This window comes from Phragmites australis, chromosome 2, assembly GCF_958298935.1.
Source record: "Phragmites australis chromosome 2, lpPhrAust1.1, whole genome shotgun sequence".
In the NCBI taxonomy this organism is placed as follows: Eukaryota; Viridiplantae; Streptophyta; class Magnoliopsida; order Poales; family Poaceae; genus Phragmites; species Phragmites australis.
Genome location: NC_084922.1, coordinates 3843866 through 3870073, shown reverse-complemented (window position 1 = coordinate 3870073; position 26208 = coordinate 3843866). Strand labels below are relative to the sequence as shown.

General features: G+C 42.8%; 1 protein-coding gene across 5 annotated transcripts in view; it reads right to left on the bottom strand.

Annotated features, from left to right (window-relative positions):
• LOC133895128 (serine/threonine-protein kinase ATM) overlaps positions 1 to 26208 on the bottom strand; it is a 69608-nt gene that overhangs the window by 24293 nt on the left and 19107 nt on the right. For all 5 annotated transcript variants that reach the window (XM_062335329.1, XM_062335320.1, XM_062335317.1 and 2 more), the window contains 17 exons: positions 24332 to 24454; positions 23897 to 24082; positions 23069 to 23193; positions 22902 to 22971; positions 12055 to 12182; positions 10438 to 10579; positions 10216 to 10356; positions 9998 to 10096; positions 9873 to 9919; positions 9526 to 9724; positions 9212 to 9430; positions 7927 to 7998; positions 7776 to 7845; positions 6931 to 7039; positions 6661 to 6784; positions 6397 to 6528; positions 6134 to 6199 (listed from right to left, as the gene is read on the bottom strand). In XM_062335329.1, the coding sequence (XP_062191313.1) occupies positions 6134 to 6199; positions 6397 to 6528; positions 6661 to 6784; positions 6931 to 7039; positions 7776 to 7845; positions 7927 to 7998; positions 9212 to 9430; positions 9526 to 9724; positions 9873 to 9919; positions 9998 to 10096; positions 10216 to 10356; positions 10438 to 10579; positions 12055 to 12182; positions 22902 to 22971; positions 23069 to 23193; positions 23897 to 24082; positions 24332 to 24454 (2052 nt within the window). The remainder of the gene's footprint in view (positions 1 to 6133; positions 6200 to 6396; positions 6529 to 6660; positions 6785 to 6930; positions 7040 to 7775; positions 7846 to 7926; positions 7999 to 9211; positions 9431 to 9525; positions 9725 to 9872; positions 9920 to 9997; positions 10097 to 10215; positions 10357 to 10437; positions 10580 to 12054; positions 12183 to 22901; positions 22972 to 23068; positions 23194 to 23896; positions 24083 to 24331; positions 24455 to 26208) is intronic.

Genomic DNA, 26208 nt, shown 5'->3' with positions numbered 1-26208 from the left:
GCAACCCTCTAAGTTTGAAGAAAAGAAGCGGTGCTTAAAAGTATTCAAAGACTCAATGTAATTCAAACGTGTTTTATTTTTGAAATTGAGTATAGGTATGCCGCATTATTAAGAGAGATGCAACATTGAGCTATTTATCGTGTCTCGGTGCTCAAGAGTTTCTAATCAACCCAAAGTGAGAGTTCGCTTTACCGGTGCGGAAAGTGTGGAAGTGTCCGAATTGAATTTCAGAGTGTTCCTAGTTTGATCAAATGTGTTTGGGATCATGATTTCAGTTTAGATGTGTAGCTCTGAATAAGCTTTCCATAGAGTCCAAAATCATCAAAATCGGACTTTCGGATCAAAAGGTATCGCCATTTTCAGATGGCCATGGCCAACTGTGTTGAACTCGGAGACTTCGGGCTGACTCGGATACTTTGGGATGGCCGGAGTCTCCGGGTTTAGCTCCGAGCCGAGTGGTCTGTTAGGGCCTAAATGTTTTATCCGGATGTTCCAGGTTGACCCAGATACTCCGGGTGGCCGAATCTCCAAACTTTGCTCCGAGTAGGAGTACTCGGTTAAGCTCTAAATGTTTTACCCGAAGTATCCGAGTTAGGCTAGAAAAGTATGTAACGGTTAGTTTTTAGGGAAAGGGTATAAATACCCGCTCAACTCCACCCTTGTTTGTTGCTGCTTGGACACGAAAGAAAAACCTTCTAGAGCCAAAAGAACTTCCTCCCACTCTAATCTAGTGTGATTTGAGAAGAAAAATGAGTTGGGTTGAAAAATTGCAAGTTTGAGTGCAGTGAGCGTATCTCCTATCTTGAGCACTTGAGTAAGTGAGCGTATCTCCTATCTTGAGAACTTGAGTTCATCGACAAGAAGTTCGCGAAGCATTTGTTACTCTTGGAGCGTGAAGCTCCTAGGCAGCTAGGCGTCGCCGACAAACACCCAAGGTTGTGGTGTGCTGCGGAAAGTTTGCGAATGTTTCGATTTCGCCTCCTGAAGGAAAGAAATCAGGAGTGAAAAGCAAAACTCAAGTGTGACCGAGCTTGGAGAGGAAAAGAGTTGAGAGAGATCCGACTCAAGTGTGATCAAACCCCTCAATGGAGATGTAGGAACCTCTAGAGGAGGTGTCCGAACTTCAGGAAATAAATTTTGTGTCTCATCTCTTGTATTCTTGTTCATGAGTTCTTACTTAACATTTATGCATATTACTAGATCTACTTGCTCGTGTAAAATTGATTGTAGGTTCTCCGTGGATCTACTTAGAATCATCATTTAAAATATACAACTGTATTCGGTTTGAGCTAGAACTCATTTATAGTATCATTGTATCATTGTCCTTTCATGCTGTCAGCCTTCTTTCTACTTGGTTCATCAGTGGTGAATAATCTTCAATGTCGGGCTTTGTTGTGCCAAGATGTAGGCCAAGGTATGTGAAAGGTAAAGAGCCTACTATGAATCCAAAAACTCCTGCAAGCTGTCGCATTTTCTCAGTTGAAACATTAATTGGGACTATGCATGGTTTTCCATAATTCACCTTCAGATCAGTGGATTGAGAGAAGGTTTCCAGAAGTCCTTTCAGACAAAAAAACTCTCTTTGGGATGCTTTCACTATTAAGATGGTATCATCGACGTACTGCACAACAGGGAAGTTAGGCTCGTTTGTGTTTTCAATAGGCAGACTGAGGAGATTTAAGTTGTGAGCTTTGTTTATAATGCATTGGAGGAGATCAGCAGCAAGGACCAAAAGCAGTGGTGAGAGAAGGTCTCCCTGTCTGACCCCTCTTCTGCAATGCATGGATTTACCTGGAACTCCATTAAGAAGAATGTATTTGGTTCCAGAGCTGAGGATAGATTGAACCCAGTTGAGCCATTTTCCATCAAAGCCTAGGTGTTTTAGCATCTGTAGGATGGTGCTATGCTCCACTGTGTCAAAGGTTCTCTCGAAGTCCAGCTTGAGAATGATGACCTCTTCCTTTTGTTGGTGACATTGGTGTAAATATTCATATGCCTAAGCCAAGCAATCTTGTATAGTTCTAGTTTAATGAAACCGTACTGGTTTTTGTGTATAAGGGGGATGATCTTGATCTGCAATTTGTCGCTAGAAGCTTGGTAAGAAGCTTGAGGACTGAATTGAGAAGGGAAATTGGCCTGTAGTCATTAACTCACATTGGATTGTTTACTTTGGGGATTAAGGTGATGAAATATCTATTGATTGATTGAAGATCAAGAGTTCCATTGTAAACGTCATTGCACAGCTCATAGAAGTCTTCTTTGATTATGTTCCAGCACTTCTTCATAAAAAAACCATTAAAAGCCATCAGGTCCTAGGGATTTATAAGTAGGCATTTTTTTTACTACCGCATCAATCTTTTCTTTAGTGAAAGGCTCACTTAGAATGTCAAGGTGTTCATGCATTTGAACTAGGTTAGAAAGGTCAAAGTGCATGATAGGATTTTCTGTGTGACCCATCCTTGTTTTGTATGTTTCTAGAAGGATGGCTGCCTTCTCATTGTGTTCGATTGCTATCCTTCCATCTTGAGCTTCTAGGTGGGTGATGTTGTTTCTTCTGTACCTTTCTGTTGCTGCTGCATGAAAAAACTTGGTGTCTTCGTCCCCAAATTTGACCCATGTTGCTGTGTAGCGTTTTCTCCAATAATCATTTTTGTACCTGAGAAGTTGCATAATGTGTCTTTTAAGAATGGTTCTGAAGTTTCTTTCTTGGGTGTAAGAGGTCTTTGCTCCTCTAGTTTGTCCAGCACAACTAAGATGTCATTACATTCCTTGATCAATCTATTTAGCTGAGAGATAGACTTGCTCCATCTTTTGAGTGCTCTTCTCAGGTTTTTTTTTAATTTTATAGTGATTTTTGCTGCACTATTTGTGGCCCTGACCTCTATCTTCCAAGTGTTTTCCACTACTTCAAAGAAACATTGGTGCTCTATCCAATAATTTTCAAACCTAAATATTTTTGCTTTTGGGATTTTGGTGCCAATCTGTACTATGCATGGAGTGTGATCTGAAGTTGGTTGAGCAAGGGGCTGAAGTAGAGTGTTAGGATAGTCTAGGGTCCAGTTTACTGATGTGAAGCACCAATCTAGCTGTTCGAGTAGAGGATCCTCTCACATGTTACTCCAAGTAAACTGCCTACCCTTCAAAGGGATTTCTAGCAGGCCATGATTGCCAATTACTTCATTGAAAATAGAAATGCCATTCATATTGCTTCCTGGCTTGTTCCTATCTGTTGTTGATCTATAAAAGTTAAAATCACCAATGATCATCCAATTGCCTTCATCTTTTATTGATAGGTTATTTAACCAGTTGATGAATTCATCTCTGTCTGGCCCTTGGCATGGTCCATAAACTACAGTGAGGAACCAGACTTCGGCATTGTGTGTGGAAGTGAATTGAACTGTTACCGCAAATTTCTGGTTATGGACCACCTGACCAGTGAAAATGTTGCCAACCCAGCCGAGAAGAATTCCTCGCGAGGCTCCCTCAGATGGAGCATATGCGAATTTATTGAAGCACTTAGGAGCTATCTTTTTCATCAGAGTGATCAACAACATTCATTTTGGTTTCTTGGAGGCAGAAGATGGAGCAAGAGCTTTCCTCTATTTTGGATCTAACTGCACGTTGTTTATCATCGGAGTTCAGAACTCTAATGTTCCAATTGAGAATGTTCCAGTTTCTATTGCAACTATCCATCAGTAATTTGATTTTCTTTGTTGGAAATGTTGTCTTCAATTACATTTTGGGCCTTCTCCCTTGTTGCCATCAGCATGTTCCTTGTTACCTCCACAGGAATTTCAGGGTAGGTGGTCATGCATTCATCAATATCTGAAAGGCTGGGAAATTTAACTGGACCAGGAAAATCCGAATTGCTTGAGTAAAAATCACTGCCAGCTTGGGAAATTAAGTGAGCTAGGCTTTACTTGGCACTGGCACTCCTAGTTTTTTCCTGGATGAAACTGTGAGTTGTTATGTTTTGTGTCCATCATTGGCTTTCATCAGTCTCAGGCTCCTCCTGAGTCCTCCATCAATAACGGGAGTGGTTGCCTTTCTAGTTGTCATTCTTCCTCTATGAGCTGGGGTTCATCTATCTTGTAGCATTAGAAAAATCGCGTTTCCTTCATTGATTTCTTTCTTTCTTCTGACATAAGTCTTTGTGATGACTCTATCCTGAGTAGCCTTTATGATTCTGTCCTGGACTGCCTTGTGATGGTTCAGTTTGTTCTTCTTTCTGCTGTAGGTATTTGTGATGATTATGTTGGTGACGCGGTCTATCAAATCGATAGCCCTTCTAGTGGACTGGTCCTCGAGAGGTTCTATTCTAAGTCCAGAGCCGCAAGCGAAAAGACCTATCATCTGCTGCCATTGATAGGTATCATCTTCGGGATCATTCTGACGTGCGGGCATCACAAATTGCAGCATTCTTCTGAGGTCTTCATGTATATGTGCCTGAAGCTGAAACTGTTCTTGATTCACCTGGTTCTGTATAGGAGCAAACCCAAGGATGGATCCCGAAGAAAGGACGGATGGAGGAACCTAAGCTTTCAATGACACTTCCATTGCAGTACCCTGTCTTTGCATGAGCATCTTGCCAACTGAGGAAGAAGAGGAGACCATTGCAACCGAGCTAGCATTTGACACTTCAGATTGCTGACCTTGTGCAGGAGCTTGTGGTGGTTGGGGGTTGGCACAAGGAATGTCCTTAGCTGATTCAATGGCCAGGTGGGCTGATTGATGCTTCTGCTGCCATCTAAACCGCTGGTGGGTTTTTCATTTAATGCAATCTTTTGCAATGTGTCCATAGTTGAAGCAGCTCTTGCATCTGAACTCGCCCATGCAGTCCCTGACAAGGTGTCCAAAGCTGAGACATTTGAAGCATTGCCGGGGAAAAGTGAGGTGAGCGTTAGAAGCGTTGGGCCCCTGCTTAACTGGATTCTGATAAGTATCCTTTGCCTGGATATTCAAACAATGGGTGTTGGCCTCTTTTTTATGAGCATTTGCTCTTCCTTCTGCCTGTCCAAGGGAGAAATCCTTTGTCGGGTTATCCACCCAATGGCTAACATCCTTTGCACAACCAGAAACAGAGGAGTTAATGTGTAGGGAGTGTTTGGGGTTGGCGAAAATTGTGCTTAAATTGATCAAAGTCTGGCCAGCTGAAGAACAGGAACTGAAAATATGGGCATTATCTCCAAGATGAACTGGGAAAAAGATGCTACCAATTTGAATGGCCATGGGATGAGGAGCAGGGGAAGCTTTCCTAATGGGAGAAGGTTGAGCAAGTCTTTTTGCAAAAGAAACTCTCTTAGCACGCTTAGGACTCGATTTCCTCATGTAAGAGACCAGTGTCCACTGCTTTTCTTCCTCTCAATCCCAAATATTCCTATCATGCTTCCAGTTTGCTCCTCCATCCCTCCGGAGATGAAAGTATACATCAAAATGCTTAGCAATCACTCTCCGTATGGAGTAGATCTAAAAACCAACTTCCTTGAAAGCAACAGCAAACCGAAAATGGCAATCGGATTCCAGACGAACATGGAAACCAGCAGGTGCACCTCCAAGAATTGAGTGCAGTGCAAGACTGACAGATTCTTCCATCAGACAAAAGGTGAACCTCCGGAACACAGCAAAAAGATAGAAGCAACCGTGGGTTGAGGAAGAAGGATGGTGAACCGATGAATTGAAACGCGAGAGCACTTCAGCTTGGAGCTGGAGCGGAATGGAAGGCGGCATCGAGGGAGCGGATGCCGTCGCCGGGGAGGTGGCCGGCGGCTCACAGCGTCATCGGCAGCTCATGTGTGTAGTCTGTTGCCCTTTAAAGCGGTCTATGCTAACGGTATAATAGTCAAGGGTATTGGTGTACTATCCTAGTCTATATATAGTGCCCAATGGGCCTCAACAAAATCATCCAATCCAGTCCCTATTATTCGTAACAAGAGACACAAGGAACAACACACAAAAGAAACAACACAACAGAATAATAGTATGTCTGCAAGCTTTCAACAGCCAAACAACATAAATTTTCCGCAAATATAATCTTGTATACCATGATTTTGAGGAACATACACAGAAGTTCCAAATAAATGTACCAAAAGTTACTCATTACTGGCAGAAAACGAAAAGGAGTAGAATAAGGTACCTTCTTCCAGAACGATGATGGAGTTGTTGTTGGTGATCGACTTTTTGATCTAACAGATCTACCATCCTGAGAAGATTAATAGGTACTTCAAAAGATGAAACAAATAGAAACAAGTATCCTGAGTGAAGAACATTACGATGAGGCAAAATGGTAATTAGGCACTTTGAATAAGGTAGTAACAACTGACAACACCATTAAGTATAGTATCTTGGTATCGGCTACATATCGTGTCACTTCATTAGAAATAAACAGTAACATCATACCTTGAGAGAATTAGGAGGACAAGTTCTGGCTTTTTCAGCAACATAAAAAGATCTGACAACATTCAGTGCATCCAAAAACAGATGAATTGACTTCATCAAATGATTGGAGTCGGAAAAAATTATTTTCTCGACCTACAACATATCGCATGTCATCAATTGATTGAGAATAACCCTAAATTGCAACTTTGAAGCATCAAATAACTTGGGAATCCAACAAACAAATTGCAACTTTGAAGCATCAAATAACTTGGGAATCCAACAAACCTTTGTTGAAATTAATCTGCAGATGGCAGCATTAGAATCAACATTACCAGCAATGTTCACAAGAGCACTTGCAAGTAAAAGCTCAGCAGCCTTAACTTTGAGAAAAACAAGACTCCTACAAAGTCTATGAAAAAAATATCAATGTCAAGCTGCCATAGATGTAACAATTGTACATCAATGTCAAGCTGCCATAGATGTAACAATTGTACTGAAGAGTATCATTTTAGAGCTTTGGTCAATGTTACAATGTTCTTCAGCTGAAAATGATACCTCAAGATGATGTCATCACAATGACAAATGAGTGAGCTCACTAGGGTGCACACCCATTGCTCATAAGTTCGACCATCAGTTTGCCACATATCTGAATCTTCAAGTGAAACTACAGAACGAAGATTCAACAAAAAGGGCAGCAATTTAAATTAAATTGCGACAAATGGCATGACAGCAAAAATTCCCTGCCCCCTAGCACAGCCCTATTTTGGAAAGGTACATGATGTACTTTTACAAAATTCTGAAACCATTAATAAATGTAGAAAATTTAAAGTTATACCGATACAAAGTGCCAATATGTAACTTTTGTAGATTGTAGCGAATCACAAATGACAAGCAGTGCAAGAGATACTGCTAGTTCTTTGGTACTCTACTGTACAGATAAATTACCCATGAAAAATTGCGTGTGTATCAATAGTCAAATCGAAAACACATCAATTATAAATATTCTATCATTTATGGAGATCAGCAGACTACAACAATGCAAGTTTTTCATAAGTATAAACTTCTCCTGCAACCTGCAAACAACTTTAGTCTCCACTATCCAGTAGGAAACTGAAGCATGTATTTTACACTGACTAAGTTAGTATTCTGTCAAAACTTTTCTTTACATGATGCTGATAATAAGATTTCAAATCCTCAATGTATGAATGAATATTTTCACATGTGCCACAGATCTTCAAAACATCCATTTAGGAGGATACTTTTTCATAGTGTAATGAAGCAAAGAAAGTAAACTTTTTGGTCACATGTATACAAATTTATTGTTCTAAAACTGGAAGGCACACAAGCAATAAGCAGAAATACAAATCACTCACATATCAAGATAAGAAGCTATCACTCACCACCAGAATACTTTTCCATTCCCAAAATTGTCTGTTCAACTACCTGAATGTTTATGCCTCTTGAGTGAACCTGCAGGTGAGCAGAGAACAGTGTAAAAAATGAATGCAGTTATCCGAACAAAACACATGAGACACAGCAATTCATACATACCATCAGTAAAGACCTATCAAGAGGATCAAGACACTGCAGAGCATTGAGCCCCCTTGATGTAGACAGGACTCCCTGTTCATGAATAAGGATATTAAAGGATTTGTACCATTATTACTACAGCTGATGCCTAAAATGAAGAAGAAAAAAGTGAAACACAGGAATAATTTGTGAAACATAAATTTTCTGCTCCATCTACAAGAAGTATAAGCAGATATACCGGATACCCTTTGTGTAAATTTTTCAAATGCGGGCACTCAAAACATTTCCTCTTCACAATTGACAAATGTCTGCAGTTCCTTTGCTAAAAACAAGAATTGAGGGTTGACGACTAGGATGATTAGTTAATGGGAGATGATTTCTTCACAGCTATTGGTTCATTTGATTTCTCTCTGTTGCGGCTCATAATGGAATCGGCATTACCAAAGGAGGAGAAACAGCAGGGAACTGCAGATCAACTTGCAGCAGGAGCAACAAGGCATGCACCATGTTGGCACTCAGAAGTTCAAGCTGAGCAACATGAGGAACAGGTTCTGGTATGGGAGAGATTCAACGCATAGTAAATTAGGAAAGAATTAGAGTACTAGAGTCCAAGTCAAGTTAGAAGTACTAGTCCTATGAGGCAAGTCAAGTCTATAGAAGTGTAGCCCTATGTACCATTTCGGTTCAAGCGAGAAAGAATAATATAATCTTATTATGCTATTAACAACCTTTCTAGTACTCTGTTATCTAAACCCTAGTTTCTTCTAGTCACCGACAATGGTGCCAGCACAACAGCCCAGGACTTGACCTGCAGCTAGTTACCCATACAACCTACGCAAGTGACCAAGGGCACACCATCTATTCTTTTCTTCAACTCTACCTGTGCGACCATGCATAGGATTACTCATGCAAGATCATATACCTAGAAAATCAGTAAATGAAACATGCATTACAGTCTACAAACACCGAATGAAGTAGTACCCAAGATTTCAATTTTGACATACATCAAATTGCCGAAAGTGTAGCTACAATATATCACATTCTAGGAAGCTAATTTTGGATATGACACTACTCAAAGTGGTTTTTGATGCACATAAAATCCACCATATTACAAAGATGATTAGATACTTTTTTGAGCAAACCAGAAAAAAAAGCTAGTGCCTAAAGATCTGTGATACAACGGCCAAAAAAGCTGCAGCAACGATGATGCCAAAGTAAAGAAGGACTAAAAATAGAACATGCTTTAATTAGTCCAATGAAAACTGTGCTCAACAATTAATAGTAAAAGCATGATTCAATAACTTACCTTCAATGTTTGTGAAGTAACATCTATTATTTCAACAGATTCATCAGATAAATAAGTCTTCAAGAGTTTTAGAAGCTCAACCAAGATATCATCAGAAATACCATAGTCTGAGCACAATTTATCCTCCTTGGAAGCAGATCCACTATGCAGTTGTAAGGGATGCTTTTGAGTAAGAGTTGGCAAATGGAATATTACTTGATGCGCATCAGATATGCCAGCCTGCATTATTGTTAAAGAAATCATATGATTAGAAGAGAGAAATGAGCATCAACAACACACTAAGGCATGACAAAGGATGAAGACTGAAAGAGCACCCTAGAGATAAAATCAGCAAGCACCGAAGAAGCTTCATTTGCTACAGATGATGAGCTACAAAGGTCAACAAGAGTCCATACAGCAGAAACGACATCTGGGTCGCTGCACCAGCAGCTAATTATATCTGCATCAGCCACAGATAAGTCGCTTCTACAGATGATTTCTCCCAATAATAACTTCTTTTTATACATACGAAGACTGAAAGTACAAGACCAAATTAAAGAGATGTTAGAACACTGGAAAACATCATTGTGGAATGAAAAACATAATACAATGACACTATGGTCTAAGCTAATAGAGAGGCCCATTTTAAAAAGCACTTGATGCAGAGACAAGGAAATATTACCTCAACAAAAATAGTTCCGGTGGCAAATAAGGAGCCCTACTAACAAACTACAGGAAGTCAAAAGTAATGAATCAGCTCATAATGAACATAACAAAATGTAAGAAAAGAATAACAAAAGGAGGAACCTTTAAAAACTGATCTCTTGAAGCATAGGATGCAGAAAGTGAAGCATGGAACTCCTGTATATCTTTCAAGCAATCAAGATCAGGAAGTGGTTCTAACTCCTGTAAGAGCAATGAGAACAAAATAAATCCATGGGGAAAATGATCATGCAATTAACACAAGAATAACACAGAGCTACCAGTAAGAATGCAATTAGATAGATAGAGGAGATGAAGCATACTCTTATGTAATCATAAAGCAGTGGATCAGCATCCACTGTCAATTGACGAAGCAAAGAAAGAACTCTTGATGAATCTGCATTACCACTTCTTTCTTCTTTCTCATTAATTAGGCAACAAGTGACCAATTTTGGAACTACAAGCTGTAACAGTTCAGTTGGAAGTGTAAGTAAACAGAAATTCAATAAATAAATTAATTTCAGAGAACTCTTTGTGAAATCCACCTGAAGCTGCCTGCCCAGCACTGTGACAGTGTCTGCAGAGGAGTTTCCATCGAAAGCAGCCAATAACTTGGACAAAATATTACAGCATTGGTCTTGCAATGGTTTCCGCTGGATATAGTTCCCCAGTATACAAATAATATAGCTGCAGTAGAAACAAGCCATCACTCCAATGTTAAATTAATACAACTCACAATTTTCTCTTAGACATGGTACAATTTAAATAAATAACATAAAACACAATTTTTTTCTCGAACAGTGCAGGAGAGCTGCATGTCATTATATTGAGAAGGAGTTGAAAGGAAAAGTATGTGCACACTAACACACACCAACACCCCACACGCAACACAAACAACAACTCCACACCAATGCACTAAAAGAAAAAGGCCATAAGACCACAGAAAAACTCATACGAGACAAATAAATATGACACAACCAACGACCCATTAAGCGCTCAGCTGTGCCATGAGCGCCTCCAAGCCTCTAGCGTCCACCATACGCCATAAGCTAGCCTCATCCATGATCGAATCAAACACTCTCTAAACATTAGGGGAAGCACTGTTAAAAACACAATCATTTCGATGCTTCCAAATCCACCAAGCTCCAAGGATCACAAGGGAATTGAATCTTTTTCTTTTCGCTTTGCCAACGCGTTGCGCTGCTCTCCTCCACCAGGAATTGAAGGTGTTGTCCTGCTGTCCAGGAGAGACATGTTGCAATCCAACCCTGCTGAACAACAAGAACCAAGCTTGGCGAGTAAACACACAGCTAGTCAAGAGATGGCTGATCATTTCTTCTTCTTGGTCACAAAACGGACAATGCTGAGGGTGCGGCAGTCCCCTCCGTGCTAACATATCAGCAGTCCAACATCGATTATGGACAGCAAGCCAAATAAAGAACTTGGCCTTTGGCGACCCCCATGACTTCCAAATCCGTTTCCAAGGTTCCAATTCAGTGCTGCCCAAAAAGAACATCATGTAGGCGGACTTAGAGGAGAAGATGCCCAACGGTTCAGCCAGCCATTTGTGCTCATCTGAGACTCCCGGCTGTAGGATCATTTCAGCAATCATATCCCAAAGCTGCAGAAACTGTTCATAATTGCAATGTAACAATTCACAATTGCACTTATGTTTCACATGAAGGCCTACTTACCTTTCATTATGATAATATAATTTTCACAAAGGGAACTGTGTTTACCCATGTTCCAGAAATGGACTGTAGATCATGAATCTTATATCCGTTTGGTATGTCATAAAAAACAAATCGATATTAATCAGTGATTAATCTAAAGTTCAGAGGGTGGCATTGATTCACTGGAACCAAAATTAAACTTAACATAGGAATTAAACACCTAAAAGTCCTCGGAAAAAACAGAACAATATATTTTCATTGGCTAAGAACATGTGCAAAGGTGGATCGTTGCAAAGTTTTACATTACTTTTTTTTGGGGTTGGGGAGGTGGGGGGGGGGGGTTCCAAGTATTTCTTAAAGATATTAGAAGCTCCTTAAATGCACGTGTGATTTGCCAGAGAGACACCGCACTTCAATTCTAAACCCACAGACATCAACAATCAAGTGGTGCACAAGCATTAGAACAGGAAACAGGAAAAAAACACTCACAAGCAAGTGCTCTCAAGAACCACTCTGTGTCCAAGTACATCTATCAGAACATCAATTGCACAAAGCCGATGACCCATGTGCCTAGGATGGCTAGCATCTTCAACTTGCTGATGTATTGCCAATAGGAACTGCAACAAATTAAGAGCATGCATGGGACTTAGTCACAACCACCAAACACACTACAAATGTTGCATACATTAGACCAAAGTCATGCTCATCCACTTTCGTACTACTCATGAGCACCAGTAGTCTATACACAAAAACATATTGCTTATTTTTATAAATGAAAACAATTCTCATGCTATTGAAACTTTATGTTAGTGAGAAAGGAAAAATAGGATAGAAAGGCAAACACCATATGCCCATTTCCAATAATCACTAAAAAATTCAAGCAAGAAACTTTCATTTTCTAGCAGAAAACAAAATATGTTTAGTATTCTAACAGCAATGTTGGCTAACCATAAATATAATGTATTTTAAGGGTACGGTTTCAATGTATCAGCTAAAAAAGTATCAAGACAAAATGAGCAATGATGAATATATCCAAGTAGCAATTATAAAATAATCCTACTGCACAAAGAAAATTCCAATTTTGGTGTTATATTTTCTTCATTTTCAAATGTTGATATCTGTGTTGTTTCTGCCCAAGTTGTTATATTTTCTTCATCTTCAAATGTTGATATCTCTGTTGTTTCTGCCCCAAGTTGTTATTAGTTAATCATAAAAGTATGATCCACCCCAGATGACAAATTCAATATTCCCTTTTTTAAGCCAGATAAAATTTAAAAACTAAATTTAAAGAACAGGCAGGACACTGCAAAAGAATCCGCTGTTCATCTAGGCAGGTATGTGGGAGCATGTACATACATCCATATACTTTAGAGATCTGGACAAGTTATTTCATAAGGGGTGCCACATAAGGTAACCGCTTAGCAAGCAGTTATACCAGTACCCTAGCATTACATCAACAGAGGATCCTAAACCTTGGACTGCAAATCTTGTCTTGTCACACACTCCTTACTAGAGGTTCCATTTTTTTCAGTTTTGGGATAAATCCTAGTACCCACTTGATTTGATAAGGGATGGTTTCCAGCAGACATTTGTAAGGCCTTTTTTTTCTTTTACTTTCTTTTTTTATCCATTATTGTCAACATAAGCTTGTGGTGGCTTACTTTCGCTTCCGCATACGTGTTTGACAGGGCAAGGGCGCCAAAATCGCAAGAACAAAGTGATGGAAGCTCAAAGGAGAGACGGCACAAAATTTTAAGGAAAGGGTTATTAATGAAGGCTCTTGGAAGGAAAGAGAGAATGCAAATGACATATGGATGAAGATGACAACTTGCATTAGGAAGGTGGCTTCAGAGGTGTTTGGGGTGACCAAAGGAAGCAGGTGCGAAGCTAAAGACACTTGGTGGTAGAATGAGGATGTTCAAAAGGCTATAAAGGAGAAGAAACAATGTTTCAAATGCTTACACCTTGACAGGAGTGCGGGCAACATACAGAAGTACAAAGCGGCAGGGAAGACCACAAAGCGAGCTTTCAGCGAAGCAAGAGGTTGGGCTTATGAGGACCTTTATCAACGGTTGGGCACAAAGGGAAGAGAAAAGGACATCTACAAGATGGTCAAGATCCGTGAAAGGAACACGAGGGATGTCAACCAAGTCAAATGCATCAAGGATGGGACTAGTCAACTTTTGGTGAGAACTTCTGGTGAGGGATGATAAGATCAAGACTAAATGGTGAGAGTACTTCAACAAATTGTTCAACGGGGGGAGTGAGAGCTTTACCATTGAGCTGGATGAATCTTTTGATGATACCAACTGATGGGGAGCACTGAACACTTCTGCACATTTGTTCTCAACCCCGAGGCCTCACCAAACACCTCCAGAATGCTCATCACGAGACCCAGCTCAGCCGCATTGGGGCGGAGAAATAGTGCCACGTCATCCGCATACATGGAAACCCGATGACTGAGAGGTCTAAATGCCAATGGCTGAAACAAACCCTCCTCACTGGCCTTAACTATCATGGCATTCAGAACATCCATCACTATGATAAAAACCATTGGAGATAGAGGATCCCCTTGACGGAGGCCTCGCCGATGATGAATGACCTCTCCGGGTTCGCCATTCAGAAGAACCCTAGTGCTAGAGGTAAAAAGAAGAGCACACAAAAGATTGCACCAATTTCGACCAAAGCCAAGATGAGTCAATACCTCAAGTAAGAAGGGCCATGATACGAAATCAAAGGCCTTGAAGATGTCCAATTCATCAATATCCTTGGCATTTTTTGACGATGTAAGAATTTTGCTGTTTGTTGAACTAGCAGAAAATTATCATGAATAGACCTCCCACGCACAAAAGCGCTTTGATTTGGCGACACAATTGTGCCCAGCTTTGGGGCAAGACGATTTGCCATAAGCTTTGCCACAAGCTTGGTAAAGCTATGGATAAGGCTTATAGGCCTATAGTCCTTCACATGAATCGCCTCCGCAAATTTGGGAATCAAAGTGATGAATGCTGAGTTCAAAAGGCCCAAATGCCGCCAATCACCTTGCCGTAGCGAGCGAAGAGCACATAGCAAATCAATCTTGATGATAGGCCAACAAACCCGAAAGAACCTGCAGGTATAACCATCTGGACCCGGCGCCTTATCCGGCGGGAGCTGCTGAATTGTGGACCACACTTCCTCCTCAGAAAACTGATCATTCAAAGATGAGAAAACAACAGCCGACTGGTAAAATTCAGCAAGATTAAGAGTGTGTGACCGAGGAGCAGCGGTGCCCAGCAAGCCACTATAAAAATCAAACACAGCCTGATGTTTTTCCTCTTGGGATGTAACTATACAGTCATCAACTTGAAGCCTGGCAATGAAGTTTTTCCGCTTGCGATATCATGCATGGAGATGAAAAAGAGCTGTGCTGGCATCACCCTCTTTTAGCCATCCGATGCGCGAGCGCAGACGAGCGATGGTGCGGTCAAGAGAAGCCAAACCCAAGCAATGCAACTTGAGCTTGTGTCGCAACCAGTCCTCAACAGCCGAGAGAGCACGGCCATCTTGAGCAATCTCAAGTCGATGAAGAACCTCCTTAGCATGCTGCAATTGAGTTTTGATGTGACCAACTTTTTTGGAACTCCAAGATTGCAGCGCCTTGGCAAGGCGTTTCAGCTTAACCGAAAATACTTCCAAAGGGCAAATAGTGTCAACCTGCTGTGCCCAAGATGCCTCCACCACATCCTGAAAACCCACCATTTTCGGCCAGAAACTCTCGAAATGGAAACGACGCTTTCCATGAACATTATCTTGGAGGCCAACTATTAAGGGACAGTGGTCCGACGCCGCCGAAGCAAGGCTGTAAAGCAAACTATCCGGAAACATGAGCTCCCAATCCACGGTGCAAAAGATGCGGTCGAGACGCACAAGAGTAGGCGACTCTCTCTCATTAGACCACGTATAACGCCACCCCAGCAGATTCAACTCCTTGAGCTCAACATCATTTAATAATCTTCAGAAACGACCCATCATAGCTCTATCCAGGTTGGAATTGTTCTTGTCCTCCAACTGGTAGATGAGATTAAAGTCCCCCGCCACTGCCCACGGACCAGGACAGCCAGCTCGCACATCCCTCAGTTCCTGCAAAAAGGTGGTCTTCTCATTGTCCCTTGAAGGCCCATACACTCCAGTTAGACACCAATCTTGGCTGTCATTCCCAGCGAACAACACCGAGGTAGAGAAAGAATCAACCCGAGTAGACAACGCCCTGCAGACTGCTCCCTTCCAAGCCAGTAAAATCCCTCTAGTGCCATCGGCCGAGCGAAACACAAACTGATTAAAATCCGAACCAAGCAAATTGGCAATGAGGAAAAGAGTAAAGGACGCCAATTTGGTCTCTTGAAGACAAACAATATCCGGTCTACTAGAATCCACCATATCCCTCACTGAGTCATGTCTTGCCTCCTTGTTGAGCCCTCTCACATTCCAAACAAAGATATTTGAGACTTCCATTGAAAAACCAGTATAAAGAAACGACCGCACAAAGGAAAGAACACACTAGCACACTGCCGAGATCAGCTCAACCGACGGAGCGCGATCATCCTCAGGCACTGACCAACCAAAAAGCGTTGCAAGAGCTTCCAGATGTGCCCGACTTAGCGGAAGCGAGAACAACTGAACGTACTTCTCCAGCACATCAAGATTGGGACGTTCGTGCTCCCCAAGCAAACCCAGGGAACACATAACTTGAGTAGCTACCAACTGGCTGGAAGAGGAAGAGGCAGGAAGACCCGCCAGCCTCCTACTGCGTCGAGGAGCATAATCCGGCGGGAGAGTTTTGTGCCTTCTTTTATTAATGACCAGGACCGGAGCAGCGAAGGATTAGGCCTGGTCAACCGGTTAGCGAAGGCTGGTGGGGTTGAAGGCTCTGGGCCCGTGACAAGAGACAGACCTTGGCCGGCAGGGAAGAACAAGGGGCCCTTTGACGAGCCCTTCTTGAGTAGCTGCGAGAGTAGTCTTTGACATTGCAGCGTTCCTAAAAAACCAGGGCCAAAGCGTCCCCCTGCCCTGCCCCCGGGTCAGCAACATGGACCTGAAGCGCCCCAGGGGGAAAAACGGGTGATCGCTGCAAACCGGAGGAGAAGGGAGAGTGACAGAACGAATCCAACTCGATCCCGCTCCCAACCGAGGGCCCAAGGTCCAAAGCAACATGCAGAGAGGAAGGCGGAGATGAGGGCCCATCAGACTCGCACCTCTCCCGAGCACCAGCATTAATTTGCATCTGCAACGGCCCAAGGCCAGCCAGGCGCGGGGGAGTTAAGGAGGCCCGACCGCCGTACACGCACGCACCATTATTGCACGGGGCCTTGGAAACACCCAGGCCTCCTGACAACCCGCCCGCATGCAAGGTGTCAAGATCCACGTGGTCAGATTCCAGAGAGGCGGGCCCACTTGCCCGCTGAGCTCCCGGAGGCGAGGAAGAAATGCCAGCACCGCCATTGGAGTCATCCGAGGTGCCGGCCGCAGAGTGTATCGACGGCGCACCATGAGTAACAGGCGATAGCCGCGATAGCATCCTGCATTGTCGATGGCCACCAACCACGTCCTCATCAGAATTTGAGTGCGGCGAATCCGACCGGCTGCGTCATGGATCACGTTAAAACTGATATCCACGGGGTACGCCAGCGCCAGCTTCGCCGGAATCGAATCACATGAAGCAAAACCTGTCGGCTCCATTATCAAAAGATCCTTGCTAGCAGGGATTCGCTCTGGGTGTGCCGACCAGGCAGTGAGCCGGAACACCGAGAGGTCTGAACGGCCGGCTGCGGTTGGATGAAGCTCTTTGATCCAGCAGCACGAACCCAACAGTTGCATAGCCGAGGCCATTTCCCATGCATGGGCCGGAATCCCTTTAAGAGAAATCTCAAGCTTGTAGGAGAGCGACCTGCCAACAGCATGTGCTTGCCTTGTCCATGCCTTAAGAAGAAGCATGAACCTTGGCGTGAGAACGGGCTGGCCATCCCTGAGAACCCAGGAGGCAGTCGACGCATCCGGAAATAGGAGAAGAAAGTCATTAGGCATGGTGCGATGTATGGAGAGCACACCGACGTCAAGCCCAAAATTGTCAGCAATGGCCGCCACCACCTCCTGTGGCGAGACCTCTGGCCTGGTGCCTCCGACGGTCACAAAGACCGCCCGGCGCAGCTCAAGCTCAGCCATAGCAAGAGAATCAGAACGCTCCATAATGCACAACTCCCGCGGAGGGAGGTCAGGGACGAAGCCCATGACCTCAACCGTCTGACGCAGGGGCGGCATTGGAGCTGAAGAACTCTGACCATTGCCCCCCGCCGAGCCATCATGGGGTGGAGCCGGCTGCGCCCGAGAAGATGATGAGGATCGACAACAACGACGTCGGCGGCGATGCGGATGACCCTCCTGGTCACCGTGGCAGTGAGGAGTAGGGCCGCCAACATCAGGCTCAATCGACAAAGCGAGAGCCGATGCGGCAGGTAGCGATGGCAGGGAAATGCGACGCCAGACTGAGAGCCTCCGCGCCGGAGGTTGGGGTGGCGCATTCAAGAAGGCAACGCGCAGCCGCACACTCACGGGAATGATGACCCGAACCCAGACAACGGAAGCACCTAGTACGGTGATGGCAAGAAGCCGCCAAGTGTCCCGGCGCTAGACAGTTAAAGCATTTGCCTCTGAGGTCTTCAGGGACGGGCTTGCTTGCCTGAAGAATGGAAAAGTATATTATGTACCAATCTTCAAGAACAAGGGAGAAATTCAAAGCGGTACTAATTACCATAGAATTAAGTTGATGAGACATACAATGAAGCTATAAGATAGAGTAATTAAGCATCACCTAAGAAGAATGACGGGCATTACCAAAAACCAATTTGGTTTCATGCCTAGAGGTCAACCATGGAACCAATTTTCTTAATAAGACAACTTATGGAGAGATATATGGAAAAAAAAAAAAGGACCTGCGCATAATATTCATTGGCTTGGAGAAGACTTATGACAAAATACCGAAAAATATCATGTGGTGGGCCTTGGAGAACATAAAGTCCCAACAAAGTACATTACCCTTATCAAGGATATGCACAATAACGTTGTGACAAGTGAAGGTGTCACCGATAACTTCCTGTTTAAAATATGACTACATCAAGGGTTAGCTTTAAGCCCTTATTTATTTGCTTTGGTGATGGATGAGGTCATAAGGGATATTAAGGAGATATACATTGGTGTATGTTCTTTGCTGATGATGTGGTACTAGTTGACGAGAGTAAGATAGGGGTTAATAGGAAATTAGAGTTATGGAGATATACTTTAGAATCGAAAGGTTTTAGACTTAGTGTGACCAAAACCAAGTATATGAAGTGCGATTTCAGTGATACTATGCATTAGAGCGAAGGTGTTAGCCTCGATGGAGAGGTGATTCCCAAGAAGGATACCTTTCGATATTTGGGATCAATGCTGCAGAGAGATGGTGATATCAATAAAGATGTTAGTTATAGAATCAAAACCGGATGGATAAAATGGTGCCAAGCTTCTGACATCCTCTGTGAGAAAAGAGTGCTACAAAAGCTGAACGGTAAGTTCTACAGGACGGCGATTCGACCTGTGATGTTGTATGACGCTAAAAGGCAACATGTCCAACAGTTAAATGTAGAAGAGATGTGTATGTTGCGATGGATTTGTGGCCATATAAGAAAGGAAAGGATCGGATCTGAAATGATGATATACGTGATAGGGTAGGGGTGGCGCTAATTAAAGAAAAGCTTGTCCAACATCGGTTGAAATGGTTTGTTACCTTAGACTAGAATTGTGAGACATCCCTCCAATAGATTTACGTCAATATATAGAGTCGGTCCTCATGGATCAATATGTGTCAAAATAATATGTTACCGTATATATATATATATACTTAACACCCCCTACTCAAACTCAATGTGGTATAGGAGGCTCAAAAACACTGAGTTTGAGTAGATGAAGCCGATGATACGCTTGAGTTTGTGCTTTGGTGAAGAAGTCTGCAACTTGCAACTCTGATGGCACATACTGAAGAGTAATAGTTTTCTGATGACAATGAGATCAAGTAAAAGAAGCATCAACACCAATATGCTTTGTGAGTTCATGCTTCGCAGGATCATTTGCAATTTTTATAGCACTAGTATTATCACATATAAGTGGTGTGGGTGCTTCACAAGAGACACCAAAATCAACCAACAACCAGCGAAGCCTACGATCTCTGAAGTGGTAGTGGCAAGAACTCGGAGTTCTACCTATATACTGGATCGTGATACAGCAGCCTGTTTCTTAGACTTACATGTAAGAGAAATATCAAGAAGAATACAATAACCAGTAACAGAACAATGATCCATCGGATCACTCGCCCAAGTGGATTCCGAGTAAAAATAAAGCTGAAGCGGACTAGAACGGGTATAGAATAAACACTATGATGATGTCCCCCTCAAGTAACATAACACCCAAAACAAATGATCAAAATGCACAGAAGTAGTACTCATAAACTGACTCAAAATATGAACTGCATAAGGTATATCATGTCTGGTGGCAGTGAGATAAACAAGACTGCCCACAATACGATGATATCGGGAGGGATCCTCAAAGGGTGTACCATCAATAGACGAAGTTGCATATGAAGCTCCATAGGTGTAGCAACTATCCGATTATTAGTAATGCCAGAGCTAGCCATAAGATCCTAAATGTATTTAGATCAAGAAAGACAGAAACCCTTTTCAGAAGTCATAACTTCAATCCACATAAGTGACCAAAACGAAGATGCTACTGGGCAAAAGATGAAGCAGATGACGATGTAACAGATGACACATGAGCGATGGAGCTAGTGGAATGATGAAGACGCAAAGTGTCCAGAATGTAGAGGCCAAGAGACCTGCTACGGCGATGGCCAGTCACAATCACTCTCCCGCTTCGAAGATCCTGAACAAAACAAGATGAGACGTCAAATCCAACAAAACAGTTTTTGTCAGTTACTTGACCTACGGATAGGAGATTCATGGATAACTGAGGTAAAAAAAAAACATCAGGTACAGAAAAACAAGAAGTGGAAAGTGCACCCTAATGAGTGATATAACAAGATGTACCATCAGTTGTCTGAATAGAACCTCCAGTAGTGATCGGCTTGCAAGCAACCAGCTCAGACTTGTCGGATGTGACATGGAAGGAAGCTCTTGAATCCAAAACCCAAGACTGAGAATTACTGTTATGAGCAGCAGGAACAGATACAAAACCTCGAGACGGAGCTATATTACAAGCTTGAGCAGCACGACGAGCACGGAACTCAACCAACTTCTCTAGATGATAACAGAAGCAATTCTCTAAACGATGACCAGTCTTCTTACAATGCTCGCAAAGAATACCCTTTGAGGAACTGCCTCTAGTTGTATATTGACACTGTAGCATATGTGAGCAATTGAAGACGAGTCTCTTCAACAATCAAAGCAGACAATACATCAACAATGGATGGAGTAGTGGGGTTGTTGAGCAGCTGCATACGAATAGACTCAAAATCTAATCGTAGTCCATGACATAACTGATACATAAGGAACTTGTCAATGAACTTGTTTTTCTTATCATAACAGCCTAAACACCCTCCAGTACACTGTGGAACCATGAAGAGCAATGGTCCCATCAAACGATCAAATGCAGTGTAGTACTCATCTATGGAGAGATCATTCTGCTGAAGACCGTTAAGTCCTGTCATCAGAGTATGCAAGAGAGCACCACTAGTTTGAACATATCAACGCTGCAAATAATCCCACATCTCCTTAGCTGTCTAATGATGTTCAAGACTCACGATCAAAGATTCCTTCATACTAGTGATTATAGCACTCATAACCCTTTCGTCATTATTCTGCCAATTCTTAACTTCAGTTGCACCAAAACCACCCTTGAACTTATCAATAGGTGGAACATCAGTCAAATGAGATACCAGAGCATAACCGCTCACCACAGTTTTCACAGAGAAAGCCCACTCTCGATAATTGTTACCATCAAGTTTGATAGGAATAGCAATTGGAATGGGTTGCGACATTGAAAACAACAGGGGCAGCAGATGAATAGTAGCAATACAGCAACAGAAAGAGCCCAGGCGGACACGAAGCTGTCGAAGAAACTCGACGCTCCTCAGGAGGATGGCAGTCGAGTCCACAGGTGGACGACGGCCAGCAGATGGCTCCACATGGCGCTCCATAGGCGATCGACGGCTGGCTTTGCAGAGGTGGACAGTGGGCAGCAATCAGGCCAGACCTTGACGTGTGGCAGCGAAAGGAGACCCCAACGGCGGTGGAAATCAAATCCGCGTCAGCACGACATAGGTCCACATGGCGGACACGATATGCCGCGACAACGACCACGGCTGGGACGAACGACGCGGCGACGGTTGCGATTGGGACAGGTGGGCACGACAGCAGCCACGATTGGGACAGGCGGGCGCGACGACAGCCGCGACTGGGACAACGCGACGACGGAGATGAGCACCGATGCGTCGGTGACAGAAGCGGACGACAGTAGCGACGAAGATGCACGACAACGATGGTAGTGACGGACGGCAGCGGTGAAAAAGAAAGACGAGATCGAGGTGGATTAGATTAGTCTAACCCTAACCCTAAACCATGGCTCTGATTCCATGTTACCTTAGACTGGAACTGTGAGAGAGAGACATATCCATCCAATAGGTTTGATGTCAATATATAGAGTCGGTCCTCATGGGCCAATATGGGCCAGAATAATATGTTACCATATATATACTTAACAGTTTGGACATATTCAACGAAGGCTTCCAAAGTCACATGTACATAACGGGATAATAAGGCGCGCTGATAATGTGAAGAGATGTATGGGTCGACCAAACCTAACATGGAAGAAATTTGTAAAGAGAGTCTTGAAAGAATTGAATATCTCCAAAGAACTATCCACGGATAGAAGCGCGTAGAAGTTAGTAATCCACGTACCAGAACTATAACTTATACTTCAGTCTAGTACCTTTAATATCATTATTACTTTTTCATCATCTTTTTAGTTGGACCTTGTGGGTTTCATCTCTAGCCTACCCCAACTTGCTTGAGACAAAGGCTTTATTGTTGTTGTTGTTGTTATTTTGTCAAATTTCGCCATTTCCTCAGTTCCATAACAGCATTGCTATCTGAATTCTCCTGTTACCAGCCGTAACCTGCCCATTTCAACCAGTTTTCGAACCCTGCCTCTTACTACCTCAGAGAACACAACAATTGCTAAGGGCTAGGAAGATGAATTATCCTTTGCAGATTTTAAGTTCAGAAACACGATAAGCATGCAACAAAACAGTATACCTTGAAAACTCTGTCAGCGCGGAATATATTTATTTTATCAATAACAACTGTGTCAGCCAAATCATCATCCCTGAAATGTGACAACTCATAGTGATGATATTACAACTACTATTGCATTAAACGAAAGCATTAGAAATGCATAGGATCAATGAAAGATGAGTGTATACATTGTGTCCACAAATCCATCAACAACCGTTTTGACTGAGAGAGCAACGACTTCCTTGCTAAAATATGGGATTTGTGGTCCACGAGCAGATGATGAAACTGAGAGCAAAAAGGCAACGATGGAAACCTACAAATAGAAGAATGAATACTAGAAGGAATCATAGGTTGCAACAGCTTTACATAACCATATATTATAAAATTAACAGCACCAGGCAGTTATGACAGTATATGCCAAATATCAGAATTAATAATGAAAATTAGAAATCAAGAAAATATCGCATTGGACTTTGTAGCAATGCAAAGATCATCTATTCAAGAAAGTTTTGTTTTAATTAGTACTTTTGGATGTTGATAGATGTCAACTGTCAGAATAATATTATCCTATTAGCTATGAAGATATCTCAAGCCCCCGGATTCGCAGGTCCGGAATGACCTCACCCAATCTAGAAAATTCTGTTTTACTTACTACCTTTGGATGCTGCCAGATGTCAACTGCTAGGATGAGAATATATCCTATTAGCTATGAAGATATGGCATGCCTAGATTCGGAGGTCAAGAATGACCTGGGCCGTACGCCGGCCAGGCCCAGGTGACACTCAGGTGCAATCCATTACTATCATATCCATGGCACAATACAACACCATACCTAAATAACGCCACTTCAGTGTTGTGTATATATGATGCATCATATATGTCCATATTTGGGTAATTTAAAAGGCTTACTGCTGAAGGTTACCGTATTAGATGATAAACACAAGATAAAATACAAAGACAAAGGGGCAGAATAAAGTGCATGCAGATTGAGAGAATGTGCCACTCGGGAAGCATACCATATGTCTTTTAATGAGATCATCACGCTCAAACTCAGAAATTTCACCAAGCTGCAAAAGTGATTCATACAGGACAGTTTCTGCTGAGTCCTTCTCTGGCCCTGTGCCACATCTGGTGGCAATGGACAATCCAAAGATTGGAACGAAGTACCTCTTGATAATGACAGACAAAGGTTGCGACAAAATCTGAGTAACAAATATATAAGAAAAACAAAGATTATAGCATGGAGAGAGCACCTTAAACACAAAAGTTGTAAAAGATATAATGAAACTATTCAGGAAAATATTATTTAAAAAACACTGTAGTTAGTATTTGATATTTTCTCTGGCGGGGAAGTTTTGATTTGTAACTGTAAGACTTTATATGTTTCAAACTTCTAATATGATGAGAGATCAGCACTAACTAATTTTCTTAGAAAAACAGTAAACACTCACCTTTGATGTCCAATTAAGGTCAGCTGCATCACCCCTGAGAATAAGGAAAGAGAGAAGCCATGAGCAGCAATGTTCAACAAAGTTCTTTGGCTCAGCTGACCTATAACCAAACATTTCTTGCATCTGTAAAAATTGCATCAGCAATATCTGTGCATTAGAAATTAAACACCAAAAGCCAAAAATAATAAGTGATTCGTAAACATGATAATAACTTGGTTCTCTCAATTTCAAAATTATTAGTTTTCATCATGGAAAGCAAAGCAGACAACCGCTATTGGACGGCGGACAGGCCGACGCGCCAGGGACTTCCTCACCCGCAACGATGCCCTCTTTGTGATCAAAACGATGGGACGATGGCTGACTTGTTGACAGGCTGCACCTTCTCACAGAAGGTTTGGTTTGAGATCCTGTTTGCCGCCGGTCTGCAGCATGTGACGACTCCCAGGTCATCCGAGATGTTCCAGTCTTGCTAGCGCGATGCAGCTTCTGCTGCTGGCCAAGAACGGAGCAGAGGTCTAAACTCAATCGTGATCCTATGAACATGGTGGATTTGGAAGCACCGAAATGAATGTGTCTTCAACAGGGCATCAACCAGCGTGCAGGTGGTCGTACGTGAGGTCAAAGAGGAGGCGCGGCTCTGGAGCCTAGTCGGCGCAAGAGGCATCAGCGTGCAGGTGGTTCTAATTATTTCAAATGGCGCGAATGTAATCCAAGCAGTGATAGGGTGTGTGGGTGTGTTGTAGCTGAAACGTTGTTTTGTAACCTCTAAATACACTGACACACAGTTCTCAGCGCACAGAAAAATGCAGCCAGGAAAAAGTGATTGAATCTTTTGTAAATCAGTACAATGATCTTGTGGACACTAAAAGTGATTTATGTTTTGCAAAAATATCACCCTCTAGTATGACAACATAAATCAAACTGCAGTCAGTACAGATAGTACCATTAGGAATCTAGCTTTTTTGTTTTACCCATATGGCATCTAGCTTGCTGCATGAAAGGTTACAGCAGTTATGATTGTTAGTATAGTACTTAGGGCCTGCTTGTTTGGGCTTCTAGCCTGCATCTAGCCTGCAGAAGCTGGAAGCCCAAACAAAGGGCCAGCTTCTGGACCTTGCTTCTCCAAAAGCCAACCCATCCAAAAGCCACCAATACGCATTGGCCTGAGAAGCACATTCTTACGAGCTTTTGGGCTTCGACGGGTTGGACTTGCAACATTGCCTACAGAGTTGGTAACAAATTACCCACCACTGCCATTATATAAATACTTGGCTCCCCCACAAAAAAAAAAAAAAAAAATCCTCTCCTCAGCCCAGTCGAGCGGCCGCCGCTCGGTTCATCCTCCTCTGGCTGCCAGCGCTATTCGTGTTTGACTGCGCCATCGAGGAGCCGTCGCTGCACCCGTCTGTGGTCGGTTGTCGCGCTCGTTTGTGGTCTCCAGCACCCACCGCCGAACCCCGCGTAGCCCAAGCCGTCGAGGTCTCCAATCCACTGACCTATGCACCCATGGCCAAACCTCCGAATCCGACGAGCAGAGGCAAGGTAAAAAAAAATTTGGCTGCCCTTTGTGTATTCCTTGTGTATTTGATGCAAACGATTGGGTACTGGAGTCACCAATTTGATGGTATTGCTTATAGATATGCAATATGATACTCCCTCCGTTTCGCAATGTTTGTCCATGACCTCGGGAGTATCTATCTCAAATTGTTTGTCCATTGCGGTAACCAATGATACTTTATGGTTCATTTTCCTGCTATACCCTTGAGTGCATGAATGCATTTACTCCAACGCTGGTGAGTTACTTGCTCTCATTCTTGTATTGATTAGGGGTAGCATAGTCATCTCTATGTATTTTTTCACTCGATTTCAGTATTTCT